Raw genomic sequence first — 17,986 nt, forward strand, 5'->3', positions numbered from 1 at the left:
GCTCGTAGTCCAGTCTGTTCCCATGCTTCTCCCAGCAGGATACTCTATGATGGAGCAGGTGGCGGATGTGGGTGGGGAGGTGGTGTGGCTGTGGCCTATAAAGCACACTGTCTCCCTTGCCAGGATCCCTGTCAGGGAATTTGCCCATATCGAGGGTCTGTACCGAAGCTAGGGATGTGCACAAAACCGGCTTGGCCTGTTTGCCCCATTCCCCCCTTTGGGCAGTGCCAGGGTGCCCCAAAGTGGGTCTGGGGGCATGGCAGGTCTGGCCTCAACTCCCCCTCAGGCAGCCCCAAGTTTGTAGGATTTATTGTTTGTTTGTTTGTTTTAAAAAAAATTAAAGATTTTTTCCCCCTTTCATTGCAATGCATAGGAGGAGTATCTCCCCATTCATAAGTCGAACTGTGTGTGACCTTAATCACTGTGAACAGCAGGATAGAGAGGGCTATTGTGGCTAAAGGGGCGCTCAAGGTTGGGGATCTCTCTGTCTCTTTGAATGAGAGAGCCATCAGGGCTTCTGTTCTGACAATGCTAAGATTTGTAAGTGTGTGAGAGACCACTTGTAAGAGGCAAACCTTAAGTTGGCTGAAAAAGCACACGGTGGGTGCAGGCAACATTTTGACAGGTAAAAATACAGATGCTTGTGTCTACACACAGAATCACTTCCTGAGCAACACCCCCTTCTCCATATTGCATATTTAAGAAGTTGCTGAAGACCCATCTTTTTAGAGAGGCATTCTGACATTTTAGCTGTAACGATATCTGGTGGGCGTTTAACTTTTTAACCTCGTAACTTTCACCTTTTTTAACTTGTAACTTGAACTTTTTGAGATTTGTTTGTAGTTTCTTTCTGTTTTATCAGTTTTATATTGTTTTATAGTGTATTGTTTTATGGACTTTGTTGGCTGCTCCGAGCAGTAGTGTACAGTCCTGGAGGGGAGGGGTATAGATATTTTAAATTAAAAAAAAACAGTATATTGCTGGAGGCATTTCTTTGCCTGCTCTGTATTATATTCATTTATCCAGAAATAGCCAGTTCTTTAACAGGATTTGTTAGTGACTATCACTTCCTCACCCCCTGCTTTTTCTTCTTTTCCCCTTTAAGCATTCTATTAAGGTATTTCTATCTTGCCCTTCCTCAAAGGAGTTCAGGGCAGTGTAGAAAGATTTTCTCTCTCCTTTTATCCTTTTATCCTCCCTGTGGGGAGGGGAGGGAGAGAGTAAACCAAGGTTACTCAGTGAGGCTATTCTCATGAGCAGGCAAAACTGGGCTAAGGATGCCCAGCCCAGTTCTGCCTGCACGTGAGAACTGCCAGGAGCCTCGTAGCCCCTAGCAAACCTGCCTCCAGAGCCCACCTTCAAAATGAGCTGGAGGGCTTGTTTTTCTGATCATCTGCCAGCCCCAGCTGCTTGCTTATTGGGAAGGATCCCAATCATGTCCCGCACACCCGCGCAGTGCATTATGGGAGTTCCAGGGGGTCGGGGCGACGTGTCCCAGCTGCTGACCTGAGGAGGCAACGGCTGCATGTCTGGGCACTCAATTTCTGCACCCAGACCAGGAGTAAGGATTCTGAGGGGAGGGAGGGAAGTGTTTCAAGGCTTCCTCCCTGCTTGCTCTCAAGCCCCTTTCCGCCGATCGTGAGAAAGGGCTCAGTGTGGTTCATGGCCAGGTGGATATTTCAACCTGGGTCTTCTTGGACCTGGTCTGACACTCTAACCCAGGGGTGCAGAACTTCAGCCCTCCAGCTGCTGTTGGACAACTCCAATCATCCCCCAGCACACTAGCCAATAGTCAAGAGTGATGGGAGTTGTAGTCCAACAAGAGCGGGAGGGCCAAAGTTGTGCAGCCCTGCTCTAACACTTACACACCACACTGGCTCACTCACCAAAGATGCTGCACTGTTCCTAATTTCTGGTACCTGCCACTGTAAACATTATCCCGATTATGCCTTTTGGAGAGATGCTTAGGATGCTTTTAAAAATACCGTTCATATCCACATATGTGCACCAGAGTTCTTCAGATTTCAGCCTCCTTTCCCTGGTCTCTAGACATTAAAGAGCACTATCTAAGGTGTAAAGGTCACTGAACTCAGGGCTGGCCAGATGCCCAGAACATCTACTTGAAGGGGGTGCCAAGCTGATAAACTAACCATTGGCACCATTAGTCCTATGGCCAGCCCTGACTGAACATAATCAATACATTTTGTGTACTGTTGCACTTTCAAGTTCATCATGATGTGTGCCCTAAACAGATGAAAATGTTGCCGCTGAACATTGTAAACCTTCTTAATAGATATAATGTTACAAAACATTCTTGATGGAAAGTGATGCAGCTGGTTGGACTTTGTTATAGAATCATGGCCACTCAGATATGTGCAGCAAGATTTCCTCTTGCATAGACAGTTACGGGATATCTATGTAATGTGTGTACTGAATTAGTTATGTGCATGTCCCTTTGGGAGAAGCAATCTCTTGTTCAAGCCAGTGGCTGAATCTGCTGACGCTGCACGAGGGTGAACTAGCTAGAACTGTATGCCAGTCGCTAATTATGTTTTATTGATTGATAGATTGATCCCATTTATATACCACCCATATAAAATCTCGGGGCAGTTTACAAATTAAAAGCACAAACAATTAAAACATTAAATCATGTAAAACAATTTAAAATTACTATCTTACTGATATTAATATCAGTAATTAATATCTTACTGATATTTTCAGATTTCACTTAAAAATGGCCAGAGATGGGGAGATTTTGATTTCATTTGGGAGCGTATTCCAAAGCCCAGGGGAAACCCTAGAGAGGGTCTGGTTTTGAGTCGCCACTAAATGAGCCGGTGGTGACTATAACTGGACCTCCTCATTTCTGGCTGGTGATTACATTAAAGTGTAAGTTGATGGAAGTTTTGTTTCTTCCTGAATAAAAACAATACAGGCATACAGAACATGCATGTTGGTTAAGTTCAGTGGCTCTTATTCCTTAGGGCAGGGTGGCTATCTTAAAGCTCTCCAATTCTCATTGAACTACAACTCCCATAATCCCCAGCCACAATAAAAATGCAGCTGAGAATGATGGGAGTTGTAGTCCAACAACAGCTTGACAGCCTCAGGTTTGGAACACAGGAAGCTGCCTAATACCGAGTCAGAGCATTGGTCCATCTAGCTCAGTATTGTCTACCCAGACTGGCAGGAGTCTGTCTCAGCCTATCATGGAGATGCCAAGGAAGGGTTGTGGAACCTTCTGCATGCAAGCATGCAGGTGCTCTTCCCAGATTGCCCCCAACCCCTGAGGGGAATATCTTACAGTGCTCACACATGTAGTCTCCCATTCAATTGCAAACCAGGGTAGACCCTGCTTAGCAAAGGGAACAATTCATGCTACCACAAGAACAGCTCTCCTCCCCTAGCTTGGAGACCACCCTTTAATGTGAGTATGTGTTAACTGAACATTTATCTAAGCATTAGCTTGTACAGTATGTACTTTTTCATACCATCATATCTGATTAAGATAAAGGCATGTATCTATCTTGATTGCCTGTCAAGATAGGCTTGAAAGGCCATGTGGAATTGCCACAATTTCTAATCGTGAAGGCTCTTGCTCCTGAATAAAGATAAGGGCTAATACTTTGATGTGCTGGTTGATAAATGTAGTGGGTGACATTTCCATGCCTTCAAAGTCCTGCAATTACAACCCCACATTATTCAGGGTGGGGTGTTGATAAACAGGGGCTCTACGATGCATCTTGGACTAACTTCTCACACGCTGTTGATCATCTTGACCTCAGAAATGACAGAAAGGTCTTGGGTTGCAGGGCTGGGCAGGGCCTCTGCATTCTTAGAGCACCACTCCTTATTAGAGTACACAGGCTGCTATAGCCGATCACGCTCTCGGCTGGAACCTGCTGGAACTAACAGGATCTGGAGTTTCTGCACACTATTCTGGGAATGATGGGAGTTGTAGTCAACAACATCTGAAAATCCCTGTTACAGGGAACTCTATCTTGATTTGAATCATTTTGAATTTCCAAAATGGTTTCCAAAGCAAATATTGTTTCTGTGCACAACCGTAGGAAATAGTATGCAGAGAGTGTGATCCAGATTGAAATCGAAGAAGGAGTTAGGGAAGTTTTAATCCAACCCTCTGCTGCAATCTCAGTCCACATTGTGTGCAACTTGTGTGTGCTTTTTACACGAAAAGAAACTTTCCTTGGAGTCAATTGTGGGGCAGCACAATTGGGATCATGATGAAGGGGGAAGAGAAGAAGATTAAAGCCCCTCTACCCTTTGCCACAGTTCCAGTCCAGATTGCACCCTCATCCACAATAAGATGATACGAGTATGCCAATTCTAATGATGAGACTAACATCTCATTAGTCTAGTTTGGCCCTTGGTTTTCTGGGTTATGTTGCCTAACTGTTATGCCCCAAATGAGCAAGAAATGTTCCTTATTTTTGATGCTATGACTACAGTTGCTTCAATACACCTTGGCAGCAATGCAATATCTGCGGGGGGTTTTTCTGAGCTTCGTTAAAGAAAAATTCCCTAGATCTTGCCAGGTTTCAGTGTTGAAATCCAGTTGCATGTGGAAACGTGTAGTTACCTAAAAGATTTCTATTTATAGATTGTCATTGTTAGATTGCTAAAAATGTAAGTTAACTTGCATGGTGGGAACAGGCTCAGTAAACACCATTCTCCCTGACACTCTAGTTTTCCACAAGCAGGAAGTTTCTGAATGTTCCCCCATCACAGTCATGTGCCTATCCCACCTGCCTTCTGAAGGGTACAGTCCTCAGTCCCAGCAGAAATGTACTGTACCACCAACTTTTTTTCAAATGTATGATTTGGCCCTTAGCTGTATGAAAACCATTCTAGTTTTGTAGAACTCTCCTCAAATACAAGTGTATCCTATAAAAAAATAGGTTTCTGCCATAAATCTAATATGTATTATTGGGCTCTCATTTTATTATGGTCTGTTGGTTGGTTTGTAACTGTCACGGATTAACTTTTGTCAACCTGCTATTTATTTATTTATTCATTCATTCATTCATTCATTCATTCGATTTCTATACCGCCCTTCCAAAAATGGCTCAGGGCGGTTTACACAGTGGAACAATAAATAAATCAGATGGATACCTGTCCCCAAAAGACTCACAATCTAAAAGGAAACATGACAGACACCAGCAACAGTCACTGGAAGTACTGTGCTGGGGGTGGATAGAGATAATATCTTTTGTGGTTTTTTAAATTTTCATTTTTTAGTTTTCAAGAGCCCTACAACAAAGTTTTTTAATGCTTCTTTTTCTTCCTCTCTCTCTGCTGCAGTTGTGGAACACCTGTCACCCCCCAGAGCTGGTGCGCCCAACTTTGGAGAAGACATTAAAGGTTTTGCAACTAGACTATGTTGATCTCTACATTATTGAGCTTCCAATGGCTTTTAAGGTAAATGGAGAACTGTGTTAGAGCTCCTCCTAGTGTGTGCCTGAGAACTCTGAATACATGAAATGAAAGTCAAATTCACAGATCACAATTTAACAGGCAGGGCTGCCAACATTCTGTAGCTCGAATATGGGACACAAGTTGGGGGCAGTGTTCCCTCTAACAGAGATTCCCAGATGTTGTTGACTACAACTCCCAGAATCCCCAGCTGCGATGGCTTTTGCTTGGGGATTCTGGGAGTTGTAGTCAACAACATCTGGGAATCCTTGTTAGAGGGAACACTGGATGCGGGGGACTCCATTTCGGGGTGGGGGCCATCATTTCTGTATGCTCTGGCTTGTCCCCATGTGAGGCTGCTGGTGGTGCACTTCATCTCAAGAAGCTCCTTGGAGTCAGCCCCGGCTGCTAGATGCTGCTTCTGCCAACCCTGGGCTCCTCTGAGACTGCGGCGCATGGAACACAAGTGCCAGCCAGGCAGAGGTGCTCCTGTCTGTGGCACGGGCTGCTTGAGGGGCTTCTGGAGCAGGGCTGTCAGCTGTCATTCGACCATGGGTGGTGGGAAGTGGAGCTTCTCCCCGGCACCATTGTCAGAAGCAAGAGACAGAGCCAAAATATGGGGAAACTGGCTTCCAGGATGGGACGACCTCTTTCCCCCAGAAATACGGGATGTCCCGGTTAATCTGGGACCATTGGCAACCCTACAAACAGGTGTGCAGATGATCCTCATTTGAACTGAAGTTCTGCATGGCTCCTAACATGCTTTTATTGGGGTGATGAAATAGTTGCTAGTCAAGATGGACTAGTGCGGAGTTCTTTGTTGTGAGGCCCAGGTCTGAGGGTCAGCCCTCATCAACCCTGACTAATTGTTTATTGGGTCTGTGTGAACCTGAAGCTGAGTACTCTGCACAGTCCCCCCACCCCCCAACACCATGTGGAGATGGTAATTCTCATCGTGCAGTGCTGCATTTTGTCCAGTCCTGGGGGACTCTTTTAAGGGAGATGGAGCCCTCTTGAGCCCCTGCACCATCTTGGAAAGCAAGCACAGGGTGCTGAGAAGTGTAGCCCTTCCTAGTGCTTTCCTCCTAAAGCTCTTAAGAAAGGGTTCCGTCTCTCTTAAGGAGTCTTCACAGCTCTGAGAAAAGCGCAATACTGTGCAGAGTTCTGCACAGTGGAGAAATGGCTCTCACACACTGAAAGTTTTTTGTCCAAATGGACCCTGCTAGAAAAAGCGTGAAATCACTGCCCTATTTCAGTGCAATGCTTGATATTGAGGATGATGGCCTAGTATTGTAACCCAAACTGTGTGAATGCACATTTGGCTACAATCCATTGCTTGACATTATTTCCATTTTCTGCTTGAACTACCCCTCTCACCTGCAGGCATCATCTTTGATGGTCAAACATGATCCCAGTTACATGACCTTTGTTGTTAACATTAAAATACTTCCTTTGGTTAGGAAAGCACACAAGTGGATTTATGAGACCATCCTTGGCAGGGCTCACCCTTGGTCGAATGTAAGGGTTCCCACCCTTGGGGTCCCCACATGTTGTGCAACTCTCATCATTCCCAACCTAAGTAGGCTACAGGCCTAACATAGGTCACCCCTGTACAAATGATATTTATTAACAACTATTTCCGGGGCTCGAGAAATGTTGACTCGGTTCACCAGCCGGACAAAAATCTTACTGGTCAGATGGTTCTTCAAGCTATGTCGGTACATGTGTGCTGCTGGGGAGAAGCTACATTAGCCAGCCACATTGCATAAACACAATCATACCTGTTTACCTGGGAGTACGCCCCATTTAATTCAATGGGACTTACTTCTGAGTAGACAAGCGCAGTAATTTAAGTACTATTCTTTCAATGAGTCTTCTGCAAACAAGACACACCCACTTTGAAGCAATCATATCACAATCCTCCAATCAGTGATGATGATGTTGTTGGTTGGTGGGAGGAGCTGCTTTTTTAAAAAAAGCGGGGGGATGCCTGCAGCCATGGCAGATAGCAGTGAGATAGCAGAGAGGGGGATGCCTGCACATGACAGAGCTATGCCTACGGAGAGAGGCGCCATCACCAAGGCACGTGTCCACCCTGCAAACTGCTTTCTCTGTAGCATCTAGCCACTGTGGAGGAAAGGCATCAGATGCACGCCTTGCTGATTGGGCTCTGTCTGTAGACGGGGCCCAATGACAGAGGCAATTTCCCTCCCCCTCTGTTTTCTTTTGTGCCTGGGTCCAAGCCTTAATGGAGAAATGTAGAGCGGGAGGGGGCTGCCTCCACGGCTGAGCTCTGCCTACTGGAGAGCCCAGTCACAGAGGCAAGCGCCTCCGACCTGCTTTCCTCCATGGCAGCTAGACGCGAGGAAGAAAAGCAGCTTGGAGGCACTTGCGTTGGCGATTGGGCTCTCCCCTTAGTCAGAGTCCAGGGCTGTTCCACCTCTCTGCCATTCCTGAGCATCCAGAAATTACTTCTGGCATCATGTCTGGCCACCATTTTGCAGCACAGAGCCATTTCATGGCTCTTTTCTCTACCCAGAAACAAAATTCATTGAAAATTGGATGATTTGGGCATTAAGAGGGGATTGCTGGAGAACAAGGTACAGTGGTTATACTCCCCCACCCCACCCCCAACACACATCTTTTCTTGTGATTCCCAGCATACTTGAGTTAGCTTAGGAATCTAACCCACCCCCAATCCCCATAGGGTTAAGGCCTCGTCATTTGTGGTTTTGTTATTCATGAAAATGGCCAGGAACGGGACCCTTGTGGAAAAAAGAAGACCTACTGTACTATTGCACTGAAAGTGGCACATATGAACATATGCAGCTGTCTTCTATTGAGTCAGGCTATTGGTCCATCTCTAGATCTTTTACTGTTGACATCACAGGTCAACTTAACTTCAGCTCTCCTGCAGATGTCAGCCTACAACTCCCATCATGCCTGGCGACTGGCCATTGTTACTGAGGATGATGGGAGCTGTAGTCCAGCAGCAGCTGGAGGGCTGCAGTTTGAGACAATGACAATTGGACTCTCCCGGATGTCTGAGAGAGATCTTTCCCAGCCCTACCGGGAGAGCCCAGGGATTGAACCGGGGAACATCTGCATGCAGGCACTCTGCCACTGAGCTACAGGGGTCAGCTTCTTCCAAACGATCCGCTCAAGCTGCAGCCCAATGTGCTATACTGGGAGCACTGGTAGTACAGGCCTCATTGACTGTTGTCTGTAAACAACAAACCTAGAAATTAATGGGCTGGTGTGCTGGAGAAAAGATTTGTGTAAACTGTTCCCACGGCGTCAGCTGAATAATACAACAGTCTAGGGTACTTCAGCCCCAAAGCACCTGAACTGACTTGCAAAGCAGCACGAGATAGCAGTAGCAGCCAGGCCCGGAACCAATGCTCTTTATCACAACTTTGTATCCTGGCATTTTGTTAAAATGCTGCTCTGGTTCCTTTGCCTGCCAGGGGTGTAGCTATAATTGAGCGAATGGGTTCAAAGAACCCTGGTCCCCAAGCTCCTGAGGGCCCCCCCCCAACTCCACCCCTCCCTATTTTCTTCATTATCTTCCTCACTCGGAAGAACCTCCACGGAGAGGGGTGAACATAGGCCCCCTCTCCCCTAGCTATGCCTCTGTTGCCTGCAGTATGGCCGCAATAGGCATGTTCTTGTGTGCTAACTGAGTGCATCCAGTCTTTGCAAGCCATGTGGCACCTGCCCTATGTACCTGTGTTTATTGATATGCATAGGAGCCTAGGAAGCTGCCTTATACCAAGTCCGACCACTGGTCCATCTAGCTCAGTATTAGCAGACACTGGCTGGCAGCAGCGTTAGTAGACACTGGCTGGCAGCAACTCTCCAAGGTTCGAGGCAGGAATCTTTTCCAGCCCTTCCTGGAGATGCCAGGGAGTAAACCTGGGACCATCTGCATGCAAAGCAACTGCTCAGCCACTGAGCTTTTCCTTCCTAAGGGGAAGATCTTACAGCAGACAGTGATCACATGTAGTGTCCCATCCAAATGCAAACCAGGGCAGACCCTGCTTTGCAAAGGGGACAATTCATGCTGACTCCGGGAAGACCAGCTCTTCTCCCCTGCTTTTCTGCTGTGTGACCCTCAAAACTGCTTACAATATAGTCTACAGAGTACCATGAAGCATCCTTAATCAGTTCCATGGCCTACACTCATCCCTCCCTTATTGTGGCACTGGTGTGCGTTATTCGGTGCACATGGGAGAAAGTTGCACCCACTCTGGTTCAAACTGGCACAGTCTCTTGGAAGCAGTGCTTTGGAGAGCCAGCCAGACTTTGGCTGGTATATGTTTACCATCTTTTTGAAAGAGAGGAGCACCACCCGAGCCCAGCAGGGAGAGGGGCCCATATCTCCTCCTTTCCACTGTGCAAGAAGTATCTGGCTTTGTGTTCCACATGATTAATTGGCTTCAGATGTCTGGGATTATCCAAATAAAGCTGCTGTATGGGACACTTTTAGGTGCTCTTAGGAAAATAGTGCCGGCCACTTGGAATTTCCTGTTTCCTCTATACTCTCTTTTTCAGTCTGCTCATATGCATTGAGACATTACCGATATGGAAGAGATAGACAGATGCTCCCCCCTTAGGCCTCCATCAAGCAGGAGAATATGGTAATTGCCCTGGAGCTCTTTGTTGGTGACTCCATTTCCATCTGCTTTCTGACTGACAAAATATTCAAAGACTGTGAAGTTGTGTAGGGACCAGATCTTGAAAGAGGACTACTCCATACAAAGAGGAAAACATCTCCGCTTCTATAGCAGGGTCTCAAATACACCAGCTACTCTGTGTGATTTGTTTGCATACTAATTTTATGTAATTCCAGCCATCAATGGACCTGTCTGCTTCTGGTTAGTGAATGCACTTGCTCTTGCTCAATCAAAGCCCAATTGGGCCTTTCTGAAAATATGTATTATTTATTTATCATATTTTTATACCGCCTGATATGTACATCTCTAGGCAGTGTGCAAAACTGAAAATATGTAGAAGTCACAGATTAAAATGCATGACACAATACAAATAGAATAAAATAGTTATTAAAACTATTTTAAAAAAATTATTAATATTAATTCTGATAAAAAGCCTGCCAGAACAGGAGAGTCTTGAGGTTCTTCCTGAAAACAAACAGGGAAGGAGATGCTCTTATTTCAGCAGTGAGTTTATTCCAAAGCCCTGGAATACGCTCCTGTTGTGAGCAGGCCTTCTTTTCTCTTCCTTCCATACTCTTATTTTCCTTCCTTCCATTTCCTACTTCCTCCTTTTGGGTGGGGGGAAGGAAAGAATTCCTGTCAATATTTTGGGAATGAGAGAATTCCTGTCAATATTTTGGGTAAGGTATGCTGCTGTTGATGAAGAGAAAAACCTTCCATTTAATTTTATCTCCATTTCCAGAACCTGAAATGGATGTTTCCCCCCATAAACTGGTGTGTGTGTGTGTGTGTGTGTGTGTGTGTGTGTGAGAGAGAGAGAGAGAGAGAGAGAGAGAGAGAGAGAGAGAGAGAGAGAGAGAGAGAGAGGTGCCATCACCAACATTAACCATACAGGTTAATTGACTCATTATGGCCATGCCCCATCCAGTCTGATCAGGTATCAGTGTAGAGGATCTGACCTCATGGTGCCACTGGCTGGCCAGGTGCAGCCATGATCGCAGGAAAGCTGGTTTTGTGATAGCAAGCATGAATTGTCCCCTTTGCTAAGCAGGATCCACCCTGGTTTTCATTTGAATGGGACACTATGAGGCTGTTCTCACAAGCAGCCAAGACTGGGCTAGGGCAGCTAAGCTTGGGCTTGGCTACCCGTGGGAACCCATGGGAACTGACCTGCTTCCAGTGGTGCCTCCGCAGCAAACCCACCTAGGGAGCCCTCCTCTTAAATGGGTGCTGACACACTGACCATGTGGTACTGATGGGCTTGTGGTGCTGATTACACTGATTACATTGATTACACTGACCATGTGGTGCTGATTACACTGATGAACACCCACCTGTCATTGGGGGGAGGCACTCGCACAGTGCATTGTGGGATTTCCGGGGGCCGGAATGTGTCGTCCCATTTTCCATGCTGCAGGCATTCTCTCAACAGGATCATTTGGTTTCACGCTCCCAAAAGGATAATTTGGTTGTCTGGTGGGAAGGTAAGTTTACCAAGCCTTCTCCCCCGCACCCTGCCCACTGACCTGGTCATGAGAGCAACCTGTATATGTGAGCCCTGTAAAATATTCCCTTTAGGAGATGGGCCTTCCCTGGGAAGAGCACCTGCCTGCTTGCATGCAGAAGGTTCCAAGTTTCCTCCCTGGCATCTCCAAGATAGGGTGTGAGAGACTCTTGCCTGCAACCTTGGAGAAGCCACTGCCAGTCTGTGTAGACATTGAGCTAGATGGACCAATGGTCTGATTCGATAGAAGACAGCTTCCTATATTCCTACCACTCAGGGGCCGTGGCTGGGGAGGAGACAGGGACCACCATGGTTGCTCACTGGGGAGCACCGACCTCCACATAGTGCTGTGCTTTTCCCAGTGTGGGGGTGTCCGTTAACAGAAATGGAGCCCACTGAGCTTCAGCACTGTCTTTGAAGGTATGTACTGAGTGCTGGGAATTGTAGTTCTTCCCAGGACTTTCCCTATGGAACTCTTTGGAGAAAGTGCTGGGAAGGACTACATTTCCCAGAGCTCTATAAGCACCTTCCAAGATGGCACTGAGGCTCAATAGGGCTCCATTTCCCTTAAAGGAGGCCCACCAGCAGGGAGCAAAATGCAGCACTGGAAACATTTGCCGTCACACAATGACATGGGGGCTTGTGCAGAGTATTCAGCTTAAATTTCACACAGGCCTAATAAACAATTCGTCAGAGCGCTGCACTAGGATTGCCACTGACTCCCAGTCTTTGGAATGAAGAACACTGAAATGCAGAGTTTGATTCATGAACCATACATTAAAAACTTTGCTAATTTCCTTCAAAAGCCATTTATTGCCTGTTTCTGCATGCAAGTTTCTGCCTCAAGTAAACCACATTCTTTCTTCTGGGAAGAGAAAGTATAATGCAGAAATTTATTGTGGCTTTCTCCCCTCCCTTTGTTTCTTCCAGCCCGGAGAGTCCTTCTACCCTAGGGATGAAAATGGAAAATGGATGTACCATAAGACAGATCTATGTGCCACTTGGGAGGTGAGTAGTTATAAAGCTTCAGCGTGGCCACCATAGTTACATCTGTAGGCAGCCGTTGTCAAAGTATGGGTCACAACCCACTAGTACCGGATAGCAGGATATTAGACACTGCATCCCTTGCTAATATGATCTCTTAAATGTTAAGTAGTTTATGTTGGAGCTAGGACCCTGGCAGCATCAGCTCTCAGCTGCAATGTATCGTAGTGACCACTGGGGGGTTTTAAGGTCATGGATAAAAGTGCTGGACTCCGCCCCTCTTTGTTCTTCCAGTGTTAGTCTCCATTTTGTCTCTCCAGAGATGGATGGCTGTTTTCGTCTCTCTCTTCAGCTATGAGCTACAGCTGAAATTAAGCTGCAGGCTTTTTCACATTTGTTTGTAACCTTTTCTTCTAAATAAACCCTTGTTGTTCTTCAAACTTAAAGAACTGTCTCCAGACCTCTTGCTTGGCTGAATTCTCCCCAAACTGGCTTTGCTCTGCTAATAGGAGTTGAACTGCCATTCTTCCCCTACAGTTTAAATAGCATGCATTGCTCTACAGTGTTTTTATAAAAGCCCTAATGAAAATAAATGGTTGGTTTGGGTTCTGGGGCTAAAAATAACCTGGGCTGCATGACCAGAAGTTTTAAAGCCACTGTCTTAAGTTCTTAATCCCAATTGGGTTGAAAAGCCTTTAAACGAGAGGTTGGCAAGGTTGCCTCTGTCACCTCACCTCTCTCTCAATGCTACAACTTTGTGTTTAGCAGGACCAATGTCTCTGTAAAGTAAAGTGTGCCGCTGAGTCCATGTTGACTCCTTGTGACCACAGAGCCCTGTGGTTGTCTTTGGTAGAATACAGGACACTTCCCAGATTAGCTGCTCAACAGCAGCAAAATTCTTCCATTCAGGCAAATCGCATTAAAAATGTAAACAGCAGGGGGAGCAGTCTCACAGAAACTAGCAACACAAAAAACAGCAACCTTTTTACGCTGGATACACGATGTCATAGCACTATATCACAGTGATTAAATCCAAAACAAGGCACCCTCCTGTCAGCATAGGGACTGTGGTGTCACAACACAGGAAGTGTGGAAGCACCCTTCAGAGATCTGATGTGACCTCATTGCAGGGTATAATCTTATACCCAGGAGGGGTTTACCATTGCCATCTCCCACGCAGTATGAGATGATGCCTTTCAGCATCTTCCTATATTGCTGCTGCCCGATATAGGTGTTCCCTCCATAATCTGGGAAACATATCAGCGGGGATTCGAACCGGCAACCTCTGGCTTTCTAGTCATCATTTCCCTGCTTCCCAGGTAGCTTCTCTGTAGCAGTCTATTTTGACACTCTCCATATGAAATGTCTTAAGGAAAGAGGGGAGGGGGCGGGAGATACATTTTCCCCTTAGGGCATTTCCATGCTCACCTCAAGTCACCAGCCAGGAAGTCTCTACGCATGGTTCCTAAACCCTGCTGAGCAAGAGGCACTTTTTAAAGTGGTGATTCTCTTGATTTAGCAGGAGAGAGCAACTGGCCCTATCCATCCCCAGCACAGCATCCCAGCAAACGTGGCTGTTGCTGGTGTCTATCTTATGTTTCTTTTTTAGATTGTGAGCCCTTTGGGGACAGGGAGCCATTTTATTTTTATTTATATGTTTAAACTGCTTTGAGAACTGTTGTTGAAAAGTGGTCTGTAGGTATTCATCGTATATGGTCCTGATAAGCCATATGGACTTGTACATAGAAATCACCTTACTGGACAAAAAAGAAACATCTTCCCTACATAGGTGGCTGCCTCATTTGAAGCCAGACCATTGGTCCATCTAGCTTAGTACTGTCTACTCTGATCGGCAGCAGCTCTCCAGAGTTTTAGGTCAGGGCTATTCCCAGCCCTACCTGGAGATGCCAGAGATTGAACCCAGGACCTTCTGCATGCAAAGCAGAGGCTGTGCCACTGAGCTACAACCTCATCTTTGTCACTAACAATGATCCACCAGAAACCTTTAAGAAGTAGGTTATGCTGGAGACAACCATCTCATGTTCTACCCGCTACCACCATTTAGTAATCCTAGATATTTTATGGGAATAAGGAGGTTCCATTTCTAGGTGTCGCAGCTAATTGCTGTTGAGAGACCAACCTTCTTCTGTGAATTTGTATGACCCTTTAAATCAGAAGGACAACCCAGCCTGTGGAATGTCGGAATGTTGACTTCATTGCATTTTGTGGCAAGGAATTCCATGAGGAGTTGTGCCCTGCACTGAAACAGCACTCTTGGCCCTTAAATTTGAATCAACTCCTGATTTGTAAATATCAGCTCCTGATTTGTAAGGTCATCTGACTGTGACAAAAATTGCCAGTCAGCCAGCCTTTCTGAATGGCAAAAGAGTGGCTACCTTCAGGCCACTGCATTCTCTCATCTCCCCTTCCTGCCTTCTTTGCTCTGTTATTGTCCCCTCTCCTTTGGTCCCATTCCATTCCACCCCAATTCTTTTTCCTTCTGTCCTGCTGTTCCCTCTGTATGGAACAACCACCCCCTTAAACCAGGTGTAGCTGGGATTCCAGTTTTGTAGGATCTACTTTGTATTTTACGAGAATCCAAGATCTAGCAACTGGAGCCAGCTGCAAAATAATGGCTTAGGAGGATGGACATAATCTTACCGTTAAGAAACAGGTTGTTGCTGAGTACAAGCTCAGCATAGGAATTTGTTTTAAGTACCACTACTCAGCTCACAATTCATCCACATAAAATCCACTCCTGGGTTTCCCACCAAAGCTTTCTTAATTTCAGCAGCCTGCCTTAGCAGGGAAAGTAGCCTTGTTGTGGTGGTGGTTGTTAAACAATGGGCTGGAAACCCTTACTACAATCCACTACTTGTAGATTCTGATCTGCCTTTTGCCCATCTTTAGCAAGAGACTATCCTAGTCTCCTTTGCAACCTGACTTTCTTCTGTCCATCATCACCACTTCTCAGTCCCCTCTCCCCCCTACTTCGGAAACTGCTATAATGGCCATCTTCTCGCTGCTTCTCTCTGGCAGGCTTTGGAAGCATGTAAAGATGCAGGCTTGACTAAATCCATTGGTGTGTCCAACTTCAACCGCAGACAGCTGGAGATGATCCTGAATAAACCAGGCCTTAAGTACAAACCTGTCAGCAACCAGGTAAGGAGGATGAGCAGACCAAGCAGCAAAAATAACACACATGCACATGTTATATCTGACATGCAACTCATTCATTTTGTGCATTTTGTACTATCACATGAGAGTACTGAGACAACAGCCTATGAACTTGGCAGCACTCCAGAAGTCTCTCTCTCTCTCTCTCTCTCTCTCTCTCTCTCTCTCTCTCTCTCACACACACACACACACACACACACACACACACACACAACCACCAAACACATTATTTGCAAATATATAATAAATTATTGTTTCATGCAGTAAACAATCACTTTCTTTGCTTCATTTTTATCCTACCCTTCCTCCAAGCATCATAGAATAGCTTACCTGGGTCTTCCTCCTCCACTTTTTACAGTCATCATCGCCCTATTCAACACATATACCGTGTTTACCTGAATAAAAGTTGACTTTGAATTTAAGACAACAGCCATTCAAAATAAATACAGATTACACCTGTATTAACTCAAAAGGAAGAGGACTCTGAATTTAAACCCCCCCCCCGCCGCCATTTCTAACAGCAAAGAACTTGGCGGGGGGCAGAATCTAGTCTTGGATTCAGGGGTATACAGTCCAGTCTGTGTACAGTGTATGCACTTGCAGATTTGTAAACATGTAGAGCTATTCACACAGAGGGGCTATTCTCACGATCAGGAAAAATCAGGCTAGGAAAGCCTAGCCCGAATTTTCCCGATCGTGGGAACCACCAGGCTCAGCTGCGAGCCCAGTGGTTCCGAGGCGGGTAACCTGCCTAAGTACCCCTGCCTTTAGCCCAGGTTTGCGGAGCAAGCGCTCTGCAAAACCAGGCTCCCTGATCATGAGTAGCTGTGGTGCAGCTCCACACAGCGAGTCGTTGCAAGTAGACCCCCGGAGGGGAGGCGAAAATCCACCTCCCAGCTCCGGGGGTCTCCCCAGTATGCCCTGCACACTCGCGTAGGGCATACTGGGGCTTCCGGGGGCCATGTGGCCCCCGAGCTCCCCAGCCCCCGCCAGCTCCATCACGGAGCCGGAAATCATGTGGGCGGCCAATCCAGGGCTACTGCTCCGATCGTCTGCAGGGAGTGTGGGCTTAGCCCGCTCTCCCCGCAGTTTTGGCAAAAGTGGGTCTCACAGATCGTGAGACCCGCCTCAGTATGTTCTATATATGTAGGGTAGTTTGCTTTCTATCTGTACCCTGCATTTGAGGGGGCCTGTGCCCAGATTCACTTTTAAAGTGAATCTTTAAATGCAGGTACAATCATTCATACAAAATCATGTCCATGTGTACAGACATCTGCAGGCACGTACAACGTAACAGGCCCTGTAAGATGAAACGCGGAGCCCCAGAAGCTTCTAACCAAGCTTCCAAAAGCAAATGGAGAATTCCCTCTACAGACAACCCAAAAGCAGCGTGGTCTGTTTTTCTGCTGGTGGTTTCTTTGGCCCCTCCCTCCACCTTTCACCCAGTCTGCAGCTGTTTCATGGCTGCGCACGGTAGTATGAAGCCCCTTACAACAAACCAAGGTCGGTTTGGACGCAACACAACAACAAACTCAGCCACGCTGAAAACAAGCCAACTACCCCTCTTGGTTTCGGTTAGTTTGGTGGGTGAATTTGAGAGGTGCATTCAGATGGAGAACACAGCAGGGATTCTCAGATTCAACTGAAGAGCAGCGTTGCCTCTGAAACAGCCCAATGTCTCAATAGGGCTAAAGTTGTAAGGCTAGCTAGGTTGCAAGAGAGTGAACAGAGCCTAGGTCACACGATAAACTTCGTGGCTTAGTGGGGATTGGAATCCAGGCCTCCCTAGTTGGAGGGGTTGGTCAGTGGAGCTGTGTGACTGGCAACTTCTCCCCTCCAGTCTGAGGTTTTTAGGCTAAGAGGTAGATAAATCAAGGGAAGGAGTATACTCTGCAGGTTTAGGACAGGATCAAGCCCATGAAAGAGCACAGGTGCTAGAGAAAAACTTGTTGCTGTCGAAGGAGCCTTCAACCTGATATAGGGCTGGACACAAAGGAATACAATTAAATGCATTTTTTAAAATGCAGATACTTAGTCCTGTCTCTTGATTAAGAACAGCTGTAAATGGAATACTTTGAAGCTAGGAAAGCTGGGTCATCCAAAAAACAAAAAAACTGGTGGGTCTGATTATAAAAGAGTTATCTGGGAGACAATGAACCTCTAAGCTCTGTGTACTTTTTAGACAGAACCCAATGGGAGAAGGCTGGAACAC

The 17,986-nt window shown here is 46.3% G+C and overlaps 1 protein-coding gene across 2 annotated transcripts in view; it reads left to right on the top strand.

The window, feature by feature from the left end:
* AKR1D1 (aldo-keto reductase family 1 member D1) overlaps nucleotides 1-17,986 on the top strand; it is a 92,780-nt gene that overhangs the window by 62,317 nt on the left and 12,477 nt on the right. For both annotated transcript variants that reach the window (XM_053254836.1, XM_053254835.1), the window contains exons 3-5: nucleotides 5,323-5,439; nucleotides 12,544-12,621; nucleotides 15,637-15,759. In XM_053254836.1, coding sequence (XP_053110811.1) covers nucleotides 5,323-5,439; nucleotides 12,544-12,621; nucleotides 15,637-15,759 — 318 coding nt within the window. The remainder of the gene's footprint in view (nucleotides 1-5,322; nucleotides 5,440-12,543; nucleotides 12,622-15,636; nucleotides 15,760-17,986) is intronic.

This window comes from Hemicordylus capensis, chromosome 5, assembly GCF_027244095.1.
Source record: "Hemicordylus capensis ecotype Gifberg chromosome 5, rHemCap1.1.pri, whole genome shotgun sequence".
NCBI classification, from domain to species: domain Eukaryota; kingdom Metazoa; phylum Chordata; class Lepidosauria; order Squamata; family Cordylidae; genus Hemicordylus; species Hemicordylus capensis.